General features: G+C 43.2%; 1 protein-coding gene across 1 annotated transcript in view; it reads right to left on the reverse strand.

The window, feature by feature from the left end:
* Positions 1-21698, reverse strand: part of FREM3 (FRAS1 related extracellular matrix 3) — a gene marked incomplete at both ends in the record, with an annotated part of 43930 nt that extends 22232 nt beyond the window's left edge. Inside the window, 15 exon segments of the mRNA XM_081216529.1 lie at positions 3585-3808; positions 16511-16566; positions 16570-16649; positions 16652-16910; positions 16914-17239; positions 17242-17720; positions 17722-18091; positions 18094-18400; positions 18404-18537; positions 18540-19071; positions 19074-19493; positions 19497-19529; positions 19533-19853; positions 19855-20946; positions 20949-21698. Of these exon segments, the coding sequence (XP_081072655.1) occupies positions 3585-3808; positions 16511-16566; positions 16570-16649; positions 16652-16910; positions 16914-17239; positions 17242-17720; positions 17722-18091; positions 18094-18400; positions 18404-18537; positions 18540-19071; positions 19074-19493; positions 19497-19529; positions 19533-19853; positions 19855-20946; positions 20949-21698 (5383 nt within the window).
* Positions 21699-25642: the final 3944 nt, after the last annotated feature.

The following is a 25642-nucleotide window of genomic DNA, read 5'->3' on the forward strand; positions in this document are numbered from 1 at the left end:
CTGAACAACAACAAAATAGTGTCAAAAATACCCACTTGGAGATACAAGGGTGACAGGTGCTAGCCCGTCAAGGCTGAATTGATCCTCCCCTTTCCACGGAATGTTCAAGAAGCATTCTAGTATCATCTGGTTTTGATTTAACATCCCAATGAATGCCTAATGGAGCATGAATACCCATGTCTCATCACTTTAGGTCTCATTATAAGGTTTACACTCTGCAGTTGTTCGAATGTGTGATATCAAATAATCCTGCTCTGTCACCAGCTATTGTGAAAAGCTTCATATAAAATGAGATTCATAGCTCCTTGTGCCATTTGCTCTGTCCCATTCTCAGAGAATCTGATATCATGTAAAAGACACCCAAAACTCTAAAGCGTGAAAATAATTTCCAGGATCGAAGAGCTGGTGTTGACTTTTCAAAACTGTTGCAGAAAGCCTGCATTAATACTAGTTTGGTAACTGAGAATGGAGGGCCAATTTTGAAGACCCTCCTTTGGTCACATGTTGAAGTGGAGAAGAGAAGGAAGAGGGGGTGTGTCCTCAGCCACAGTTTATTTTTATTCATTTTTTAAAAATTGAAGTATAGTTGCTGTACAATATTATATAAGTTACAGGTGTACAATATAGTGCTTCACAATTTTTAAAGGTTATACTCCATTTATGGTTATTATAAAATATTGGCTGTATTCCCCATATTGTACAATATATCCTTGTAGCTTATTTTACTCCTAATAATTTGTAGAACTTCCTTCCCTATTCTGATAATGCTTCTCCCTGCTCTGATAACCACTAGTTTGTTCTCTATATCTGTGAGTCTGGTTTTTTGTTGTTGTTGTTGTTATATTCACTAGTTTATTGTATTATTTAGATTCCACATATAAGTGATATCATACCGTATTTGTATTTCTCTGTCTGGCTTATTTCACTTAGCATAACGCCTTCCAAGTCCATCCATGTTGCTGCAAATGGGAAAATTTCATTCTTTTTTATGGCTGAGCAGTATTCCATTGCATATATGTATCACATCTTCTTTATCCATTTATCTGTTGATGGACACTTAGGTTGTTTCCATGTCTTGACAGTTGCTGCTATGAATATTGGAGTTTTTTTTTCTTCTGGATATACACTCAGGAGTGAAATTGCTGGGTCATATCATTGTTCTATTTTTAGTTTTTTGAGAAACCTCCATACTGTTTTCCACAGTGCTCAGCCACAGTTTAAATAGAGCTAGGTAGCACTGCTATATAAATTGTGCAGGCATGTGGCTATTTACTTAATTTTTGGTGGGTATCAGCTCTGTACGAGGTGCTAAAGATGTAATGCTGATTTGGGTCCAGCCACCACTACCTCTGAGGGGTTTAAAGTCCACTGGGGAGGTAAACAGGTAATTTCAATTCTGTTGGATGAGACTCATGAAAGAACAATGGTAGTTAACATTGAGTATTTAATGTGTGCTAGGGACTGTGTTAGATTGATTTATATCATTATCACATTTAATCCACAAACAAATCTTGAGATGGATACTTTACAGATAAGGAAATTGAAGGTCATTAGGGTGTCAAAAAAAAAAAAGAGTACATATCCGAGCAGGAGCTCAAATCCCATAGTTGTGTTGTTTCGTTTTCTTCTAGGTCCTGTGCTTAGACTACTAACCCCAGCATGGGGTGGGGTGAGGGGATTAAGAGCTCTTCCTAGAGCCCTGAGTAAGGTATTTTGTAGATTGTCTTCTGTGGTTTGATGTGGTTTTAAGTGGTATTTTATAGAACAAAAGAGTTGACTGTAGTTCACTTAACAATAAATATTGGGTGACTACCATATGCCCCAGGCTGTTTTGGGGAGTTGGCCATAACCCAAGATGTAGTTACTGCCCGTTATGGAGCTGGAAATCTGCTGAGGAAGATAGACAGTGGACCTATGATGTATGTCAGGGATGGTTAGTGCTATGAAGAAAGAATGAAGTAGGGCACAGGGATAGTGCATATGGAGGTGCTGGCTCAGATGGGGAGGCCAGGGCCACTTCCCTGAGAAGTTTAGGTAGTCTACAAACATCCAGATGGTTCTGGGCAGATATGAAAATACTTCTTGACATAATAACCCAAATCTTTGCCCATGAGAAATCCCCAAGATAAAGAATTGTGGAGACAGAACGCCACAAGAGAAAGGAGGCATGTTTCAGCTGAAGTTCTTGCAGCGAGTTCCACTGTGTGTTGACAAAGTAACCTTGGGGTAGACTGAGGCTGAGGGCCACGCAGAAATCAGGGTGCTCTTTGGCTGACCTCTTTTCCTGGGAGAACAGTCCTAACTGAGAAGCCTTGAGAGGAGACCTGGGAAAAGCTTGCCTCTCCTTGATTGCCTGTTTCCAGATATCTCCTTCCTGGCTTCTCTACAACGTTTTTGATATGTTGGCAGGACTCAGATTGGACCCCAAATGTCTGGGAAAATCAAAATGCCCATTTGTAAAATGAAGACAAAACACCTCTATCTGTCTTCACAAAAGATTATGAAAAGAAAGGCAAAATGGGGGACTTCCCTGGTGGCTCAGTGTTTAAGAATCTGCCTGCTAATGCAGGGGACACGGGTTCGAGCCCTGGTCTGGGAAGATCCCACATGCTGCGGAGCAACTAAGCCCGCTCACCACAACTACTGAGCATGCACTCTAGAGCCCATGAGCCACAACTACTGAGCCCGCTCACCACAACTACTGAAGCCCACGCACCACAACTACTGAAGCCCACGCACCACAACTACTGAAGCCCGTGCACCTAGGGCCCATGCTCCACAACAAGAGAAGCCACAGCAATGAGAAGCCCGCACCCGCAACGAAGAGTACCCCCGCTCGCCACACTAGAGAAAGCCCGTGTGCAACAATGAAGACCCAATGCAGCCAAAAATTAAAAAAATAAAGACACTGATGATTAAATTTATTAAAAAACCCAGAAAAACGCAAAATGATCTCTGAAAGTTCTGGCAGTTAAAGGTGTTATAAAAATGTAAAGCATTATTAGAACAATTATTGTTGATTTTTAATGATAATGAGACGTAATATGTAGGCTTTACATATCCATTTACCCCAAAGAGGCATAGGTCTTTGTAGAACATAGAAAAATTTCACACTGTACATATATTGGAGGAATTTATAACCTAATAGGGTGAAAACAATTATACATAATCAAAAGAAGTAGCTACAACTAAACACAATAATGTATCATGTACTCGTAAATAATTTTTCAAAAGAAATAGCTAGAACTAAGCATAATAATGTATTCTATGCTTAAAAACAATTTTTAAAGAAACGGAGTGATGAGGATTGTGGTATGTGGCTATGAAATGTCTCTTCATTTTCCTGGAGTCCTTTGAGTTGAAAAAGAAAAAGGGGGAAAATAGAAGGAGGAGAATAAATTGTTGTACATGAGCCTGTAACGTACATGGAGTGAAAACCATGGCATAATTTCCCATGCATTTTTTTAGAAGTTCCCCCAAATCTGTTATTGATTCTCTTCCAATCCATTCTCTTATAATTATTTTTAAGCCTAAATTTCATGTTTCTGTTACCTTTTGCCAACAACCAATCCAAAGTTACATACTGATAAATGATGTTTCTCCAAGGTGTCCTCTGCATGTCAGGGTCACTTCTAAGAATGTGGAGTCTTCCTCCACAATGTAATACTCTTTCTCCAAAGCAATCCAAGCCCAGGATAGATGGAAACATTGATTTGTTAGCTTATTTCCTCCTGTTGTTGACAGGGGTAAAAGAGATGTTAGATGGACTATTAGATGAAAAAAAATGATTGGGGTTTGCATTTTGTTTCTGAAGTCAAGGGTTTTATTTTATTTTTTGATGAAAAGTGGATTTTATTAAAAGTACATACACACTTAGGCAAACATTTTTCCCTCTGGAAGGCAATAGATGCTATGCCCAGAATTAGCCCCTTTCCATTCCAACTCCCTTTGAATCTATATCTTCCCAGGACCAACTTATTACAGCAAGAGGCACCCTCGGCCAGAAACTGTACTGAACACCTGGCATAGACGTTAACTGATTCTTAGGTAACTTTGAGCTGAAACCCTTATGTTGAAGTCAAGGGTTTTAAAAATAAATGCTCCTCATTAAAAGGATCATACACCATGATCAAGTGGGGTTTATCCCAGGAATGCAAGGATTCTTCAATATATGCAAATCAATCAATGTGAAAAACCATACTAACAAATTGAAGGAGAAAAACCATATGATCATCTCAATAGATGCAGAAAAAGCTTTTGACAAATTTCAACACCCATTTATGATAAAAAACCCTCCAGAAAGTAAGCATAGAGGGAACTTACCTCAACATAATAAAGGCCATATATGAAAAACCCACAGCCAACATCGCTCTCAACAGTGAAAAACTTAAACCATTTCTTCTAAGATCAGGAACAAGACAAGGTTGTCCACTCTGACCACTATTATTCAATAGTTTTGGAAGTTTTAGCCACAGCCATCAGAGAAGAAAAAGAAATAAAAGGAATCCAAATTGGAAAAGAAGAAGTAAAGCTGTCACTGTTCGCAGATGACATGATACTATACACAGAGAATCCTAAAGATGCTACCTAGAGCTAATCAATGAATTTGGTAAAGTTGCAGGATACAAAATTAATGCACAGAAATCTCTTGCATTCCTATACACTAATGATGAAAAATGTGAAGGAAAAATTAAGGAAACACTCCCATTTACCATTGCAACAAAAAGAATAAAATAAAATACCTATGAATAAACCTACCTAAGGAGACAGAAGACCTGTATACAGAAAACCATAAGACACTGATGAAAAAAATTAAAGATGATATAAACAGATGGAGAGATATACCATGTTCTTGGATTGGAAGAATCAACATTGTGAAAATGACTCTACTACCCAAAGCAATCTATAGATTCAATGCAATCCCTATCAAACTACCAATGGCATTTTTCACAGAACTAGAACCCCAAAATTTCACAATTTGTATGGAAACACAAAAGACCCTGAATAGCCAAAGCAATCTTGAGAAAGAAAAATGGAGCTTGAGGAATCAGTCTCCCTGACTTCAGACTATACTACAAAGCTACAGTAATCAAGAGAGTATGGTACTGGCACAAAGACAGAAATATACATCAATGGAACAGGATAGAAAGCCCAGAGATAAACCCACACACGTATGGTCACCTTATCTTTGATAAAGGAGTCAAGAGTATAAAATGGAGAAAAGACAGCCTCTTCAATAAGTGGTGCTGGGAAAACTGGACAGCTACATGTAAAAGAATGAAATTAGATCAATCTGTAGCACCATACACAAAAATAAACTCAAAATGGATTAAAGACCTAACTGTAAGGCCAGACACTATAAAAGCCTTAGAGGAAAACATAGGCAGAACACTCCATGACATAAATCACAGCAAGATCCTTTTTGACGCACCTCCTAGAGAAATGGAAGTAAAAACAAAAATAAACAAATGGGACCTGATGAAATTTAAAAGCTTTTGCACAGCAAAGGAAAACATAAACAAGACAAAAAGACAACCCTCAGAATGGGAGAAAATATGTGGAAATGAAGCAACCGACAAAGGATTAATCTCCAAAATTTACAATTACATTTGGAATTACAATGGAAGTAAAAGCATCTCCTGCAACTGGGGACTGGTTGCTGTTACAAAGAACCACTTGTAGAAGCATGTAAACTAGGGCTCTCTGACTCACTTTCAACATATTGCCCAATATAATAGATATCAGATACCAAAGTGAGTGCAGGACAGACCACCATATGCAAACTTTGTAACAGAAAGCTTTACTAACCAATTCCACAACTACTGAACCCTAACATCAGATCAAGCATATCAAAAGCGGGCAGCATGTGGGCAAGAGAGGAGGATTTGTGAAGAGCGTACTTTTGAAAAAGCTGATGCACTGCGGGAAATCCCTACCACCACCCTAGAAAGGTGTGGACATGGGATGAGGCTGCAGCCTTCACCTCCAGCTTAGAGGTGGTAGACTCCATTGAACCTCTTGAGGAGTTGACATGTCCTCTGCAGTCAGAGACCCATGTGAACACATATGTTGCGTTCCGTTATTTTTAAAAACATCTTTATTGGAGTATAATTGCTTTAAAATTGTGTGTTAGTTTCTGCTGTATAACAAAGTGAATCAGCTATACATATACATATATCCCCATATCCCCTCCCTCTTGCGTCTCCCTGCCACCCTCCCTATCCCACCCCTCTAGGTGGTCACAAAGCACCAAACTGATCTCCCTGTGCTATGCGGCTGCTTCCCACTAGCTATCTATTTTACATTTGGTAGTGTATATATGTCCATGCCACTCTCTCACTTCGTCCCAGCTTACCCTTCCCCCTCCCCGTGTCCTCAAGTCCAATCTCTACATCTGCGTCTTTATTCCTGTCCTGCCCCTAGATTCTTCAGAACCTTTTTCTTTTAGATTCCATATATATGTGTTAGCATACAGTATTTGTTTTTCTCTTTCTGACTTACTTCACTCTGTATGACAGTCTCTAGGTCCATCCACCTCACTACAAATAATTCAATTTTGTTTCTTTTTATGGCTGAGTAATATTCCATTGTATATATTTGCCACATCTTCTTTATCTACTCATCTGTTGATGGACACTTAGTTTGCTTCCGAAAGCTTAAACAGTCTTGGCAGGTTAGAGAGAGTGGAGAGGGCTGTATTCAGGAAGTAATTGAAAAGAGTATCCCAAAGGGTGGGACAAAGAAAGCATGCATGTGGATCAGAGGTGTAGGAAAGTGTGAGCAAGTGTCCTTTTTATAGCTTAAGTTGTTATTATTATTAAGTTCATTTATTTTCCTTCAAGCAACAGGAGAATAAATTGTTTAAAAAAAACTACGTAGAACAAAACTGATGTTCTAATGTTCTAAGAAGAGAATGTCAGCGCATAACAGGGGATGGGGATAAAGAGGGACAAACATGCACCAAATACCTATATGTACCAGGCACTGGACTAGGCAGTACAATCTGCAAACGAAAAAGAAAAAGAAAAAGGAAAGGCAAGCAAGATGAAGGAGATAGGAGTCAGTGAACAGGCACTGACAGGACCAACCAGGAGGAGGAAAGGGTCTCAGTGCACAAAAAGGTGAATTTTGAAAAAGGAATGGCTTAGAAAGTAACTATTAAAGTAATAATGGAGAAAAACACCCAACGGCAGAATTTCTAGTTTATTGAATTTGAAGGGCATAATGCATTTATGTTTCACAATTATATCCCATTAGGTTAAAAAAAAGGAAAAGTACAAGTATTTTATCCAAATACTGTATTCAGAAAGGTTTCATTTTGATGTAAATGATTTACTAATTCTAGTTGCTGTATGACCTCTTCTTTTAAAAATGCAATAACTTAAAACTTAAAATTAAAACTAAAACTTAAAGCAAGACAGAAGAGGTTATACACTGCTAAAGACAGTTTTGAAAATACATCTAATGAAAGCTGATGCTCAAATAGGTAAAATCAAATACTGAATGATAAAGTAGCAGCCACTGTCAAATGTTAATGGTTTATGTCCTTGAACTTGGAAAAAGATTTAATTGAATAGGATATTTGACCTTAAATGTTTAATAATCACCCAATGAAAATATAATACTATATATACTTATGTTTCTACTACTCCATGCCATTTTCAAATAGCTTCATTGTCATAAGCATTTAGCTTCTACAGCTACCAACATAATATAATTTGATAATGTATTTGAATTCCATAAGCACCTATTCATTATGCATTTGGAAATAATACCTATAACTAACAATTGTCAAAAAGTGTCAGTTAATGTCATTAGTCATTTGGAAAATGCTTCACAGTGCCTCATCGTGAGGAAATGTGCTACTCTGAATTGTGGCTTGATGTGTACAGCTCCAGCTGCACGTCTACAGATTACAAATATAATGGGTTTTTAAAAAATAGAGTTATACATTCAGGGAAAAGTAAGTAACTTGAGATAGAAGAATTAGAAATTCGGGTAAGAGAAAAAGTCAAATTGCATATCAGACAGATTCTCCATTTTCTTCCCCTAGCTGTTTCCCTTTGATCTTGGAGCTGTAGGTAGCAATCTAAAAAATGTGCTTTGTTAGGTGAAATATGCCACATTCCCTTCCTGCACAGGGATATTTATTATTCCACTCCCATTTCTTTTGTGTAATTCACTTCTCTTCCATGATTCCTTGGCCTGCCTGGTTGTCTGCCTTCAGTGGGCGCGAACGCCCATGTCCCGGGGCTGCGGAGGAGAGCTGTCTCCTCTTGGAGTCTTCGACCCCAAAGGGTCAAGTCCATTCTATTTTTGAGAAATAATAGGCTGTTTTGTGTAGGCTCACATCAGGTTCTTCAGAAAGGCGGGAACCCAGAGCAAACAGATAAGCTATCTGCAGTCATTTCTCTCCGTGTGTTCTCCTCAGCTACAGTGAGTTTCCTCCCATGCAATGCTTCTAAATCCCCTTCTGCAGTCTTTGGAAATGTGGGAGCAGGTGGTGGAGGGAGAAGCCTTTGTGCTCACCTGGTGGGCAGGTGAGGGCAGCAGGGTGGCAGGTTTAATGTGTTTTATTTTTCATTTTTATTTTTAATTTATTTATTGTAGTTATTTATTTTTGGCTGTGTTGGGTCTTCATTGCTGTGTGCGGGCTTTCTCTAGTTGTGGTGAGCAGGGGTTATTCTTTGTTGTGGTGCGCGGGCTTCTCATTGCCGTGGCTTCTCTTGTTGTGCAGCACGGGCTCTAGGCGCGCGGGCTTCAGTAGTTGTGGCATGTGAGCTCAGTAGTTGTGGCTCGTGGGCTCTAGAACGCAGGCTCAGTAGTTGTGGCACACGGGCTTAGTTGCTCTGCGGCATGTGGGATCTTCCCAGACCAGGCATCGAGCCTGTGTCCCCTGCATTGGCAGGCGGATTCTTAACCACTGCGCACCAGGGAAGCCCTAATGTGTTTTAAAAAGAAGTGTTTGGTATATTCTTTTGGGAGATGTCTCCAAACTGTCTTGATGATATTATTTGGCTCTCCATTTAGAAGGCTATGAACCCAACATGTTACTGCTATGGATAACAATACAAGTTTTCTGTGTCCTTTCCCTCCTTCTTAGAGTTTTTCAATATAAACTCAGTGGAAGTGACGTGAAAAAATACAGACCACAAGCTTTTATTAGATTCTTCTGTAAGCCTCAGTAGGAGCACCACTGGCTGCTTTTGACACAAAATAAAATTACCCAAGAAACTCTTAAAGCAAGACTTTAGAGAACAATAATAATAATTTTAAATAGATTCTATATGTTGATTACTTGATTACACAAATCTATACATGTGATAAAGTGACACAGAGCTATGCAAACCCAGTATACCAATGTCAATTTCCTAGTTTCCAACTAGCAGGAAAGTGGAAATACACTTAATGGCCATTTGTGAATGGCCATTTCTGTTTGGGAGTTAGGGCTCCATATGGGTTAACTGGAAGGGAGAAAACATTATGCTTTCTTCCTTCTCTAGAGTGTATAGGATTCAAGGAAGATGTGAAACATATTCTTCCTTCCAGAGAACGTAATGTAATGTAATGTAATATAGCAACTTCCTATTTGGAAATCAGAATAATCATTCTCATTTTTGGATACAATCTAGATAGATCCAGACAAAGTGATGGGGTAATTTCACATATTTAATGAAAGAATCTTTTTATCTAATTTTTTAAAATTTCACTCTATTTTCTTTGCCCTCCCCATTGGAGGTGGAGACTATATTTGATTACTGTGCTTTAGGGCCAGGGATGCTAGAGGTCTCTGTTCCCTAAGCAATCTAGCAATTTAAATAAATTGCCCATGACAGAGTCTTGATTTTTCATTAGGGAGAAGACACAGAAGCAGTGAATTCCAGCTCCACACACCAGACTAATGGGGGTGTTGAGGCAGCAAGAGGGGTCATGGCCCTCAGATTCCCAGAGAGCCAGTCAGTGCCTGACTCGGTAAGTACCACATCCAGGTGCATCCTCTGTGCTTAGTATCACTTATTTCATATTCATGCTTCTGATTACTGACCCTGTGAAACAACTTACACTCACTTCCAAAATATTTATTTGGTGATATCAAAATATTTATTTGGTGATATCTTTTTTTTTTTTTTTTTTTTTTTTTTGCGGTACGTGGGCCTCTCACTGTTGTGGCCTCTCCCGTTGCGGAGCACAGGCTCCGGACACGCGGGCTCAGCGGCCATGGCTCATGGGCCCAGCCGCTCCGCGGCATGTGGGATCTTCCCGTACCGGGGCACGAACCCGTGTCCCCTGCATCAGCAGGCAGACTCTCAACCACTGTGCCACCAGGGAAGCCCTATTTGGTGATATCTTAATATAACTTTTCTTTCAGAGATTCTTCCCTCTGTGTTGAGATTGTAATAAGGATCAAATGTGATAAGGGATGTGGAAGTTTGGGAAAAGTTTGAATTTCCCTAAAGCCAAGTTTGCAGGGATCTGAGTGGGAAGAGAGCCTTCTCTGCCGGCAGAGGTCATGGAGGGAGTGGGATTTGGGCAGCAAGCTGGCCAGCTGAGCTAGTCCTTCTATAGATCAAACCACAGGAAATGATTGTTTTCTTCAGATCAAAAATGTCAGCAATTTTGTGTAATTCAACTTGGTACGTAGAGATGAGGCAGGATGCAGTGGGAAGAGAACCGGACTTAGGGTGAGGAGACCTGGGCTGCGGTCTTAGGGGCACCACTAACTAGAGGTGTAGCCCTTAAGGAAATACTTCCTTCTCAGGACCTCATTTCTTCTTCTCTCAAACGAGGGAGCGGAATTAGAACCTTTCTGAGTTCCTTTGCAGGTTGAATATTTCATGATTCACAGCGGTAGAGAAAACATATTAACTTATTATGTCCCACTTTGGACAAACGATAATATTACTTCGTCTAAGTTGGTGTAACTTGACAAATTAAATGTGAGCCGTAAGCTCTCTGGAGCCCTATGCACAGGCGAGGAGAATGAGTTCTCCAGAAGGCACACAAATTTTCTGGGTACTTAGGTGCACTGGCTCATCTAGAGGCGTGATCTTTACCTCGGCTGCATGTTATAACCAAGCCCTTTCATATCCATTATCTCGTGTGAAAATCCAGGCAGCACAGCAATCTGCAAGGGGAGCAAGCACACTTGACACTATATTTACAAATGAAGTACCTGTGGTTCCATAACTGTGCCTCACTCGAGGTCACAGAATCAGTCAATAAATTTAAAAATATGCAAAGGAACTTCCCTGGTGGCACAGTGGTTAAAGAATCCGCCTGCCAGTGCAGAGGACACAGGTTAGATACCTGGTCCGGGAAGATCCCACATGCTGCGGAGCAACAAAGCCCCTGCGCCACAACTACTGAGCCTGTGCCCTAGAGCCCACGAGCCACAACTACTGAGGCCACATGCTGCAACTACTGAAGCCCGCATGCCTAGAGCCTGTGCTCCGCAACAAGAGAAGCCACTGTAATGAGAAGACTGTGCAGTGCAACAAAGTGTAGTCCCTGCTCGCTGCAACTAGAGAACAAACATCCAATGCAGCCAAAAAAAAAAAAAAAAAAAAAATGCAAAGCTCTCCACAATCTGGATCCTCTCCACCTCTCCATCATCTCCTACTCTCTTGCTGCCTTGGAGTCTATAAGCTAACTAAGCTATGTGCAGTTTGCAAATCTTGTGGTGCTGTTTCTGAATTCAGCTCTCAAAACTCTTATTCATCCTTCAAAGCCCAGAGTGGGCATTGCTTCTTGATGAAACTTCCCTGGGTGATGGCTCATCTCTGCCCCTCATGCACATACTTCCTTGGTAGGTGCCTCTCACAGTACTGTAGTTAATTGTCTCTGTTTCTGGCTCCCTTTCTCTATTTGGAGCTGATTGCTTGTGGCTTTTCATCATGGAGTCCCTAGCACGTAGCACAGTTCCCGGAGATTAATCAGGACTCATTAAATACCTGTTGAATATGACTAAATCCCTCCTGGATAAAAACTGACCTAAATATAGATTTAAAGAATAGACTGAGCACTGCTAATAATTTAACCTATTTACAAGCTGTAAATGTATTACTTCTATTACCTTGCTTCATAAGAATATAGATGATGGTTTAAAAAAATCTAGTAATATCAATATATAAAGCTGTAGTTATAGTCTAGTTAGAGCCAGGACCTACATGCCAGGCTTTTAGATTCTTAGCTTAGAGCTTGTTCTTGTACAAAATATTATACGTACAGAGTGTGAAACAATCTTTAAGTTTGAGGGTCTTGTTCTAGAGAAATCTTTTTAAAAAGGATAAAAACAATACTTTGCATTTCCAGAGTACCTATTATTTAACCTTTTCCCCATGGTCCAGCATTCTTCTCATGTTCTAGAAATTGATACTGTAACACTTGTCATATAAGTTTGTGCTTGATTGGCATTAGAAATGAGATCGTATAAGAAAGGGAGGAAGGAAGGAAAGAAAGAGAAAGAAAGGAAAAGGCCCATTTCCTGAAAAGCCCTAATGCACTGTATGCCTTAGGAAGACATGATCCCTTACCAAACCAAGCCCCTGCAGTTCCATATAGATGTCCAACAACAGGACAGAGTCCCCAGTGTGGCTATGCTGATGTCAGTGACAAGTGACTCTGAAATAGTGGGCCTAATACCCAGATCACCTATTCTCCTAAGAAGAAAGAGATCAATGTCACATCCCATCCCAGCTCATGTACGTAGTACAAAGGATATATAAGACAGTTCCAAGAGCAATTTGATTCATAAATATTAGGAAAGGAGGAGCCATGTGAAGGTCCACATGAAGGAAAAGGTGATCAAAAGCAAGCCTTGTGGAGGCATAAAAATAAAGTTCTACTGATGACAGGCCAGATTTTAGAGCCAAGTGTATCGACATGCTATTGTAAGTGGGTTGGGCCAAACCTTGGAACCATCCAGCAAACCTCTAAACAAACGGAGGATGACCTCTGGTTGAGAGCCCTTCCTGAGGTTTGACAAAAAAATAATTAGGGAGGAAAGGTTGGGAGTTAAAGTAAACCACAGGCCAGCTCTGTAATAATCATCTCCATTGTTAGTCAGCGCTTTACAAAAACGGTCGAGCCAGGGAGCCCAACAGATGTCATTAGCCTGGTGCTTGGCAAGCACTTATCAGGCGAAGAATATAAACTGAGCTTTTCTTTCCAAGGGAAGCATTCCATGTGTCAGCAATTCCTTTCTGCCAGACCACAAATCAACAGTTGCTAGATAAATGAAAAGCTTCCACTCAACTTACAAACTCTTGGGTAGAATATTCATTTTCTAGAAAGTAAAATGCCTTTTTTTAAATAGCACAAGCTATAAACGGTCCCAGGGGGTTCCACTAGAGCGATCAAATGTCAAATTCTTAAATCTTATGGACCCTTAAGGAAAATGGAAATTGAATTATGCTATAGATTGGCAAGAATTAAAAAATGGCAGAATAGGTCTTAGCTCATAGGTCCCTGAGAGTCTGGACTGAACCCCAGATACTGCCTGTATTAATGGTAAAGAAAAATTCAGTTTGAAAATCACTTAGGATATATTTTATTAAAATGAAAATCATTTTGATGACTTTGGATTACATGTATTATTTTGCGAATTACGTTGCTGCATACTTTGACATGGGATACTATTATATAATGATCAGTGGACATTTAAAGTGGAAAGAAATGTTGTAACTGGGGCCAAACACACACAGAATAGCCTACGCTTCCTGACTTTCTGCGTCTTTCCTTCTCTCTTATTCCCTTCCTGGTGTGTGTGCATGTGTGTATATGTGTGTGTGTGTGTGTGTGTGTGTGTGTGTGTGTGGTGTGGTGTGTTTCCTTTGCCAAAGCCCCTTCTCCTCTGTTTCTTTTATCTTTCCCCCCTCCCAAGTATCTGCCTCTCCTTCTGTATTTTTATTTCTTTGTCTTTGTGTAAACAAGAGCTCTTTCCAGCTTCTAGAAGACTGGTTAGTATTTTTGTATACACTCTCTTTTTAAAGTTTAAACATACAAGAAATGATTATTTAATAAGCAGCATCTACAAAGAGGTTTCTTAATTTATTCTTTGCCTTTAGCCTTCCGTTGGAATTAAACCTAGTAGTTCCCTTGGAGTTTGTGATAAAATCTCAAGGTAAATCTCCTACATCTTTCATTGAACAAAGGAACAAAAATGGGTATGATCTCCGAAGTCATTTCTAGTCTTTAGGTCTGTGATTCTAAGTGAGTATTATCATAATAACAACAATAATAATTTCTATAATTTTGCTCTTTTTTAAATAAAAAAATGAAAGCTCAATCTGAAAAGTATGTAATTTCTTTTAAAAAGTGTTTCCTGGTGTCTGTAAGGAAAAGAAACATTTCCCCACTAAAAGCATATGAACTGTATGGTCCAAGATATGGAACAAAAATATGACTGTCCCTTAAGCCAAGGTCCTGTGTTTGCCCAGCATGGAGTTTCCATGGTTATAGTAGAGTAGTTCTATAGTTATATAGAGTAGGTGGCTTTGGGGTTTCTCCAGGCAGGCCTAGGCAGAAGACATGAATCAAGAATTAAAATATGCTATTTCTGTCACGACTACCCTTTCTACAATTATTATTTTCATAATTTCCCAGAGACTAGCCTTTACTCTACATATCAATAATGGGTGACATGACAAACTGGGAATAAGTATCACTGGGGAAAAGAGGAGAAGTACTTCCTGAGACATATGACGCTGTTTTCTCAAGCACCCTGTGTGCATGAGATTCCGGAAGGGCCTGACGGTGGATTTGTAGTCTGCCTCAAGAGGAGGGAAACTCAGTGCTTTGGGAGGATGGTGAGATGATCAGTGAAAACAGTGGGCTTTTGCTGGGGTGAGTGAAGAGCTCAGTGGTCTCTGGAACTGCTTATCAGCTCTTCTAAATGCCCCTAATAGTGAAACCTGAGAAAAAGAGACACTCAAGCTAGCTATGTTAGGTGTTGTTAATTTCTCTAATCAGGGATTCACATCCTAGGGATTGTCACGTGTCCTTTAATCAGAACAACTCCATTTTAGAAGCAGATCCATCTGAGATACATGTGTACTTCATTATTTCATTTGTCATTATTTCTGGTCATATATTGCACAATTCAATTTTTGATACAGGGATTCACTGCTGAAATTAGTGGCTTGTCAATTAGCATAATGAATGACAGGAATAAAATATCATTGGTGAAATCAATGAAAATAAAGATAAGAAAATTTGCTATAACATTATAGATACACTCTCCACATTAACTGAATAGGTTATGCATCTAGCAGGTCCTATAGCCTGTGCAGTTGAGAAGCGTGCTTAGGACTTTATTCTTAAAGAATTCTTTGTCCATTTGTTGGCAGGATTTTCACTGGTTGAGGATGATTATAAGCTATCTCTAAGGGTATAGGATTCCACATTTAGAATATTATTGTACCTGCCTCAAGTAAACTACTCATGCAAGATCAGGTCAGTACCTGAAAAAAAAAGAGATGGGACGTTATCAAACTGATAGAACAGGTTATGTAAACTATTTTCTTTCTTCATCTAAAGAATTCAATAAATGTTGGTATGTGGTAAAAAAAAAAAAAGAACGAAAAAGTGCCATTTGCAGCAACATGTATGGACCTAGAAATTATCATACTAAATGAAGTTAGTCAGACAGAGAAAGACAAATATCATATGATATCGTTTATGTGTGGAATCTAAAAAAAGGGTACAAATGAACTTATCTACAAAACAGAAATAGAATTACAGATGTATAGAAAACAAACTTATGGTTAGCAGGGGGTAAGGAAGGGGAGGGATAAATTGGAAGATTGGGATTGACATATACACACTACTATGTGTAAAATAGTTAACTAATAAGGACCTACTGTATAGCACAGGGAACTCTACTCAGTACTCTGTAATGGCCTATATGGGAAAAGAATCTATAAAAGAGTGGATATATGTATATGCATAACTGATTCACTTTGCTGTACATCTGAAACTAACACAACATTGTAAATCAACTATACCCCAATAAAAATTTTAAGAAACACGTACTCCCAACACTTAGGCAAACTTAGTTCTATGCGTTTTTTTAGTTGCAGAAATTGCATTTGAATAGTACTACAATAAAATGTGCAGTGTAATTTTTATATCTAAAGTCTAAATATCAAACACTATCTTCAGAAGTCTAGACTTACTGATAAACTATGCAAGTGATTCCTAGATATGTCATTGTTTACTTAAAAGTCAAACTTAACTGCAATTTTCAAAATCAATGTAATCTTACACTATTTCAGAAGCAGAAGCTGTCCACCTGTGTTTTGCAGTTTTAAGGCATAACTACAAGCCTGATTGAATGTTTGAGGGTTCCTGTTAAACAGGCATGCTGATGAAATAGCTGATAATGGACTTGTTGCCTTTTTTGGTTTGTTAATTTCACATCCCATTGTATTTCATTAGAATTAGAATCTTTCTGCTAATGGACTAAGTAAGGTCAGGACAGTTTCATACAAACCTGGGAGATCTAATCTACTCAAGGAGAGGGACAAAGGCATCAGAGGACACTGTGTACCAACCTTGTGTAAATACTCAAGTGCTCCTGTTTCCAAGGCCAGTGTTGATGATGAAGCCATGAACTGGTCCTCTGGTCACTTTATACTTCTGGAGCCTGGGGAACTGTCCCGATCCTCTGACTTCAGTGACCTGCTGGTAATCAGGAAGCCCACGTGTCCAGTGTGAAGGCGCTTCAAGGCCAGGGCACCCCTGTTAAAGACAATCTGGGGGAGCCTGTTGTCTAGGGAGCTTATGTGGATGCTCATTACGTGAGGTCTGTGTGTCTCCACGGCAATGTCTGGGAAGACGCAGAAATTAGCATGAGCGCCATCTGTCCCAGTCAAGGAGAAAGTGTTTTCAGTTGTCTCACTGCCATCATGTCAGTAGCTAATGAGGTTCTCATTCAGGTCCCGCTTGGTGAAGGTGGTCACAGAACGGCTGCCATTATATAAAATCCTACCGTGGACAGGGACCTGGGTGACAGTAAAGAGGAGAAGATCGTCTGGGGTATCCTCGTCTTCCACTGTCAGCTCAAAGGGAGTGATCCATTTGCTTTTCCCTTCCTGCAGTATTAGTTTATGGATGGTCATGATAGGTATCCTATCATCCACATCCGTGATGAAGATCCTGAAGGTTCGGTACACAGGATTATGTCCATCAGTCACTTGAAACTCAAAGCTGTCCACCTTTATCTCATCATTTGAAGTGCATAGAATATCTTGTTGCCAACCAACTGAAGCTGAGTGAAAGAGGCAACAGGCTCCCCAGGGTGGTCAGAGATTTCCAAGTGCCCCAGGCTAGGAGCCTGTGTGATGTTAAAGTGAAGCTGTTCATCGGGGCTGTTGATGTCACTGGTGCTAAGCAGATCCATGATGAGGGTTACTCTGCCAACTTCCATCAAGGTGACCCCTTTGCTAACCACTTCAAGGAAGAAGACCTTGTGTAAGCTGCCAATGGTGATGTAGAAGTAGTGGTTTAGCAAAGGGTTAATCCCATCAGTCACATCAAACTTGATAAGGTCATGAAGTCCTTGGCCTGTGTGGGTGTAACAGATGAGACCTCTGTCAATGTCATACTGTGTGAAGTTCATTCCCAGGGTGAGATTGTTCCTCACCTCCCCTCTGGGTTTTCTCAGTCGCTGTAGAAGCCCTTGTTGAGGCTCAGCATGGAGGACAAAACTGAGGCTCATGTGAGTCAAGATCTGTGGCCTTGAGGACCCGATTCCTGATGACCTCAGTACATCCAGTCTCTACTTCCAGCCCATTGTTGATGATCAGCTGAGGGGCTTCATCGTCCACCAGGATCATCCCAATGGGTACCTTCCTGCGGGTGGTGTGCTTGCCATCGCTCAGCCAGACCTCAAAACTGTCCCCTGTGTTCTCAGAGTCATCATGCTCATACACAATGGTGGAGGCCTCCTGGATCTCCTGTAAGGTGAAGCTGTGGATGGGCTGGCTGCCTGTGGCCACCTGCTGTGGCCAGCTCCCTTGCCGAGGGAGGGCTGTGAGCTGAAAGTGAAGCTCATTTGGTGGCAGATCAGCCTCAGCTACATTGAGCAGGGGGTGTCTATGACTATGACCCGGCTCATCCCCTCTAATACCACAAGTTCTCGGGCAAAAAGTTCAGGCTGCTCATCATTGGTGGGTAAGATCATTATAGGGAAGAAGACATTTAGGGAGAAGTTGATGTCATCAGAGCAATTAAAGGTGAACTGATCTTTTTGTGGCTCTACCCCCTTGTGGATACTCTGTATGTAACTGATATGTCTTACCCGGACATCTCTGACGGAGAAAGCACTGATGAGGTTACCAGCTCGCAACTCTTCTGAGCCAGGAGCTGGTGACATGTTTTCCAGGTAGCCAGAGGCTGGCTAGCCAGTTATTGTACGTACAATTTCATCTTGGGGAGTGTCCACATCTTCAGTTGTGAAATGTTGTAAGGTCAAGGGGCTCTTCTCACCTTCATGGACGGTGTAGGGCTCCCCCACCAAGACCTTGGGGGCCACATAGGTAGCACAACCACTTGCACCTGCACCCCCTCCACTGTGTTGTCCTCCGCCACCCACTGATAAGAATCCTTGGAGGGGGCAAGGCTGAAGGCATCATGCTGCTTCTGGAATCCAACTTCACCTCCTGTGTGGACGTACACTACTGCCCCACTGATGAGGTCCTCTTGGGTGAATCGTTCTGTTGGTAAACCATTCACCAGAATAGTGCCCAATTTTGGGCTGTCCTCCACAACGAAAGAGAGCATCAAGTCACCTGTGTCTTTTTGGTCATGGATGATGCCTATGGTGATCTCAGTGGCTCTGTTCTCTAGCACATCTATGGACACTTCTAATAATGGACTACCTATAATAGAGATATTAGGACATTTGTCAGCTGCCATGGGATGCATAGAAATCTGGACAGTGATGGGTATGTGATGTACCCTGTCACTTACCTCCAGCTGAAAGGTCTGGTCTCTGTGGTGCTGGTAAGAGATACTCCCATTAACAATATCAGCTTGCATGAAAAATTCCCCTGGGACCATACATTTTTTTTTAAGTATTGCAAATGTCCATGTTGGGGACCCCAAACTAATATGAAGACAATCTGGTCAATGTCTGTGTCAGGGTCTGAAACATCCAGCTCATTACTGCTGAGGATAAAACTTTCTCCCTCTAAGACAGTGAAGCCTCTGTTGCTGACTTGGAGAGGCTGGTTGTCCATAGGCTTCAGGAATAATGTGACTGTGCCAGGTATGCTATTGCCTGCAGCATCGTCCAGCAGGTAGGTGAACTGCACAAGCCGTGGTACAGTACCCAGCTTCTTCTGGGGGTGCTGGTAGGCAACTTTGTGGTGATTTACCTGGGCCTGGGGGAAGTGCACAATGTGTGTGTCTGGTGAATCAGTGAGCACAAATTCTCCAGCCTGGACTTGTTGGTTGCCAACTGTACCAGTCGGGGACATCGGTAAGGTATATCACAGGTGCTGGTCATCTGAGTCCTGGTCAATATATCAGAGAAACTTCTGCTGGAATTGAGTGAGCTGGTATTGCTGCACGGTCATTTCTAGGGTAGTTCCTGGAAACAGCTCTGGACTTTGCAGATCCACTGGTTGGACTTTGATGGTGAAGAAATGCTGGTTGGATAGATTGGGTGGGTCATGGTCATCCTGCACATGGAAAGTCATCTGGGCCGTTACAGATTGAGGGCCAAGGGGTCCAAGATGATGGTAGAAGAGTCTGCCTTCCACTATGTCTCGCTGAAGCCACTCAGTCACCACCTTTTCATAAACTACTTCCTTTTCCACATAATACCAGCCTTCATCTTCAGGTGACAAGAGGTGGTCCCAAAGGCCGCAGCAGCATCTCCCCCAGATGCTGACTTGAGTTGGAGGAACCAGGGTCCAGATCCCACCCTCTATTTTCCTCTTCTCCTCCCAGAGGCTGGTCCTCCAGCACAAAGTGGATGGTTGAGTCCTCAGAGTCAATATCTGTAGCGCTCAGGACACAGGGGGAGATCTGGACCAGCTGCCGTTCAGTCACTGAGAGCCTAGTGTTGGCAGTGACCGTTGGTGGTTCATCATCAACAGCGATGATGGTGACAGGGAAGAGGAATTCCACCTGGTGGTGCCCATGATCCATCCGGAAGATGATGTTGTCACTGTAGGTATTGCTGCTATTGTGCTGGTACACCACTCGCCCTGCTGCCAGGTCTACTGGTGTGACATGCTTGCACCCAGCAGGTGCCCCAAGCACCACCAGCTGCCCATGTCTCAAGCCCCTGACCACAGCCACTTTCATCTCTCCCAGGTTATCACTATCACTGATCCGAAGGCTGTGGGCGCTGGACAGGGGCCTTGACTGACCTTCAAAAAGCAGCAGTCCCCGGTTATGGCTAGCCATTGGGGCCAGGGAGTTCACAGGCTTCACTACCACCATGAAGTCAAACGGGTCTGAGATGGCGCCATCTCTGCCGACCACCTCCAGCTCCAGCTGGAAGAGGCGCTCCCCATCCAATTTCTCCGTAGGGGGCTGATAGGCAATTTTGAGTTCCCGCAGCTCCCGCTGGGTGAAGAAGGAGACTGGAAGGCCCAGGGGGTCGTCAGTGCTGACCACGTAGCCCTGGTGCCCTGGCGTGGTGATGGGGGCCTTGAGAATGTTGTAGACCCGGTCATCAGCGGCAGACTCCACGTCCTCCGCAGCCAGGGCGTCGGGCGTCAGGGCTGTCAGCACGAACTGATGGACCCCCGTCAACATCAGGGGCCTGAAGCTGGGCCTGGGTGCCGTGTTCTCGGCTCTCTCGCGGATCCTCACCAGCAGCTGGAAGTGTTCGTGGAGCAGCAACTCCCCTGACCCAGCGCCTCGGTCCCCTGGCCCTAGCAGCTTCGCCATCATGGGCACATAGTCCCGGTGTGGCGAGGGGGTGGTGGCGGGCGCTGGTAGCGCGCCCCAGCCTGGACAAAAGCCCCACAGTCTACGCCCTTCGCCCTGGGGAGAGGGGCCCCCAAACGCCCACCCTTGGGCAGTGGGCCGCCCTCGGGCGGAAGAGCGGCGAGCCGGCACCTGCGGGTGGCCGCCGCCCCGGGCCCCGCGGAGGCGAAGTGCAGCACTCTCCTGTCGATGGCGTGACTCCAGCCGCGCAGCCCCTTCACCTCCAAAGGCCTGCTGCGCATCACCAGCTCCAGCTGGGGGAAGACCACGCCCACCGCCAGCGTGAAGGGCGGTGCCAGCGTGGAAGCCCGGGCGTCGTAGCGTAGCTGCAGCCACGCCTCGGCGCGTCCGGGGCTGCGGGCGCCGAAGTGAGTGGACCGGGTCTGGCGGGGCCCGCAGGCGCAGGGGAAGCGGCGCGGGGAGAGCGCGCCGTGGCGCGGCGGCAGGTAGTCCAGCACCGTCACCTCACACCGGTCCCTCGGCTGCACTCGAATCACCGGGTCCCGGAGCGGGTCCAGCCAAAGAGAGCGGCCCACGGGCACCTGGAGCCCGGGGTTGGCGATCAAGACGCTGGGGCCGTCGGGGCGGCTGCGGCCCAGGGCGCCCCAGGTGGGCAGGTAGAGCGCCCGGTGGGGCTTAGCCTCAGGCGAGGGTACCTGTCCCTGTAGGGCAGCGCAGCTCAGGAGCAGGTAGGCGAGCGCGGCGACAAGCTGCCGGGGCGACCCAGCAGGGCGCGGAGAAATCCCAGCCATGGGAACTTGGCGCTGGGGTGCCTGGAGGGTACCCTGTCTTCAGAGTGGCCCGCTCATCGGCAGGTGCAGGCGGTGGCTGCTGTCCACTCTGGAGGGGACGAACGGACTCAACAAGAGCCGGTGGCTGCGCTTCAGCTGCAGCAGGTAAAAGCAGCAGGGGGTGGGGGAAGGATAGGAGGAAGGGGCTCAGCCACCTCCTGCCCCACCTAGGAGGGTGCGGAAGCTCTCCCCTCCACTCCTCGGTGCCCTTCCCCGGCTGTCTCACTGACCTTCGCGCCCGGAGGGGTGGCCGGCCCCCGTGCAGCCCTGGGCTGCCTGCCTCGGACCAGTTCGTCTGGATACTCTCCTCCCCAGGAGGCTCAACGGGATTGTCCCCCAGGGCTGGGAGACGCCGACAGTACCCGGGCCAGTTCTGCGCGTGTGAGAGACACTGCGCTCCCGCGGTCCATTCATCCAGGAAATGGTCTTGGGGAGAGACACCATTCCTCTTCCTTACCGCTGACAAGAGTGCATTTTTCTAGCCAAAAGTGAGTCTCACTTGGGACATAAAAGAAGCTAGCAGTGTGTGATCTTAGCCTCATACTCATGTTTTAAGTATTAGAGGTGTCCATTTAGGCACAGTGCAGAGTAATCTTTTCCTATAAATAAAATGGTAGTTAGTGTGCTTTCTTATGCAATTAATGTGAATGTGAGAGAGACGTACTGATGACAGTAGAAATAGGTGCATCCAAACCTGTACTGATAAAAATGGCTTCAAGGGGAATATAAATCTGTAGAATGTCATCCTTAAATTATGCTTTTGATTTTTTACAGTGTTGCAGATGCCTGTTTTATTCACTTGAGCAGCAGCAGCAGCAACTGACTGACTCCCAGAGCAGGAATAATCTGCTAGGGGCTTGAAATAGTTAATTTTCTCCCTAAATATTTAATTTAACCAGGCAGTGAAATGCTATGGGTCTGTATAATCCACTAAAGTAGAATGCTAGTACACCTCAATGCACAGATTTGTTCATATAACAGAACATTAAGAGAGAGTAAAATTGAAAGAATATATGTTTAGCCTAATTATGCAAAGCTACTCTGGTGTGTCTGGAAAGTATTATTAAAAATATTTTAAATTGAAACACAGGTTAAATTCCATTGTAAATGAAAGAGGCATTATATTTTATAAAGCTCCTGCCTTGTCCAAAGGATTTTTTTTTGGCCGCACCTCGCGGCATGGGGTGATCTTAGTTCCCTAACCAGGGATCGAACCTGTGCCCCCTGAAGTAGAAGCACAGAGTCTTAACCAGTGGACCGCCAGGGAAGTCCCCAAAGGATTTTTTTTAAAATAATAAAACTCTCATTGGTCTCCATATATTAAATTTTACCAAGTGAATATTCTTGTTGAGTGTATTTTGATTCCCGTCCAAGCACCACTCACTTTGGGCAACTATCTTGTCTATGTGCTATAATATTTTCATTGTGGGCAGAGATGGGGTGGATAGCTGAGCTGATAGAAAGCTAAACTATGTTGATATTTTTGTCCTCTGATCTGCCCTCTCCAGCTAACATTCCTTTTCCTCTTCTTCACTATGAAGCTTCTTGAAAGTGGTGTTTTTTGGCCTTGTGTTTTGTTGGTTTTTGCTTACTATCTCCATTTCTTAACCTCCCACCAACTCCCTCTTAGAACACTCCAGTCTGGCTTCCATTTTAGACACTTCAACAAAACTCTTGCTGAGGTCATTAGTAACCTCTAGGTGGAAAAATCTAATGACTGTGCTTGGTATTGTCCATTTGTCACACCCTTCTGGTATTCCTCTTTCCTCTCAGTTCAAGTCCTAACTTCTTCAGAAAGCCTTTTTCCTATGCTCCCCAAGCCATATTAAATCTCTGCAATTATACATTCATGGACCACTTGATTAAGATCTGTCTTCTCCACTAGATTTTAAGCTCCATGAGAGCAGGGAGCCTGCAATGTTTACCCCTGATACCTAGTGCTTATGGCTCGTAGCACGTACATGACAACTATTTGTTGATTGAATGAATGAATAATAGAATGAAAGAGTCTCAGAATTAGTAATTGACATACTATAAAGTCGAGGTGCTAGGCAGAGAAAAACAGTTCAAATGTAGGATCACTTCTTTCTTCCTTCTTCAGACTATGACAATTCATTAGAGGCTGGTGATGGCTCTGTTCAGAGAACACAAATTTGATTTCTAACCAAAGATTTATTTTATTAGAGTTTTCTTTCCACAGGGCAATTTCACTTATCCATATTATATTTCTTTTATCTCTCACCATCCCAAATTTCTCTTTTAAACCTGAGCTGCATTTCAAGTCTATCATTAAGTGGGAAAGAAAAGAACTACAGACTGTGTGCTATGCTGGAGTTTTTCATATGCCTTATGTCATTGGATCCTTGTGGAACCCTGCAAGGTGACTGTGTGTCTTATTTCTAATTTATATGTAATAATAGATCCCACCTCATAAAGCTATTATAAGAATTAAATAGATTACTGCACATAAAAGGCTTTGAAGCATACCTGGCACACAGTAAACGTTCAACGAATGTAAGTTATTACAATTATAGATGGGAAATGGAGATTTACAGGAGTTAAGTAGAAAAAATTTACCTTGTAAATTAATTCAACTATCACTAAAAGTGTGTCCTTACAGAGAAGGAGTCCTCACATGCGCCTGTCACCCCAGGGTACTTTCCATCATGCCCACACCATAAATAACTGGCTCTGCCCTGAAGTACATACATGGCATTTAATAGGTCATAGAAAGGAGATTATGTGTCCAAATACTGCGCTTGTGCTTTGGCAGAGAGACAGTCCATTTTCAGTAAAGTCACATCCAACTTCAGGAGAAATGACTGAGAACAAGTGGAAAGTTCTGCCTCAAGAACTAGGAAGTTCTACACCAATCTCTCTGCTCCCCATTAAGGCTAATGGAGCCCAGCTATTCAACCTGATCTTTGCTGAAGCTATTTTTTGTCTACTAACTGGAGAAATAAAAGGGCCTAAAGCCTAAATTTTGCAAGACGAATGCCTTGCCACAGTAAAACCTACCCAGAGGCTCTCCTCTAGTTGGCCTTGGGGTCAGCAGTGGACACTTGGACATTAAACAATATGTTCCAGAAAGGCTATAGGTTAAAAAAATAAACCCCCTCACCCCCCAAACATTAAAATGACATCCATTGGCTGTGTAGGCCCTATGTCATCTGTCAGGACAGCAGCTTCAAGAGGAGTTAAGCACACAGTCTATCGTTGGCTGAGCCTGCTTTGCCCCTCCATTACACGCGGAGTCAGTGGGCACCTATGTTTCTTATGGGTCCCTCCCAGCCTGAAGAATGCAGTGGCTGCAGCTCCACCTCGATGACTGTATCCCAGGACCACATCTTCCTTTGCATAGATCTGGACAAGGATCTCCATGCCCTGCAGGATGGGCACCACTGTTTTCTGTGCCTCCACATACTACGGGGTGTTGTTAAAGGCAGGCTCCACACAGTTGGGCAACGGGAAGATCGTCATACCCAATGGGAGTAGCCACACAGCTTGTATCAAAGATATGATGCTGCATTCATTAACTTCTCAAGCTGTCCCAACAAAGACTTCTAGTTATCCTATTAATGTAAAGTACACTGTTACTGTCAGTGCATTTCGGAACTGTGTGGTGTTGGCAAGGAGAGAGAAGAGGGGAATCAGAATATATTTTCCTGCTCTTCTGAGATTCCAACTAACATCTGGAAGAGAGCAGGTGGCCCTGGCTCTCTCACCCCAAAGAGAGACGCCCTTCAGGCTGCTGGGTGCACGATCCCTGACTGGCAGGACTCTTGCACAGGCTGTAGCTGCTCAGGGAAAATGCTGGGATGCCAGGAGCCAAGGGCAAGGGAGCTCATGAGAGGTGAAGAAGGGTCTCCTTTGCTCTGCACCAGGACAAAGAGCTGATTCAAATG

The sequence above is a fragment of the Mesoplodon bidens genome, assembly GCF_964165515.1.
Source record: "Mesoplodon bidens genome assembly, chromosome: 1".
NCBI classification, from domain to species: domain Eukaryota; kingdom Metazoa; phylum Chordata; class Mammalia; order Artiodactyla; family Ziphiidae; genus Mesoplodon; species Mesoplodon bidens.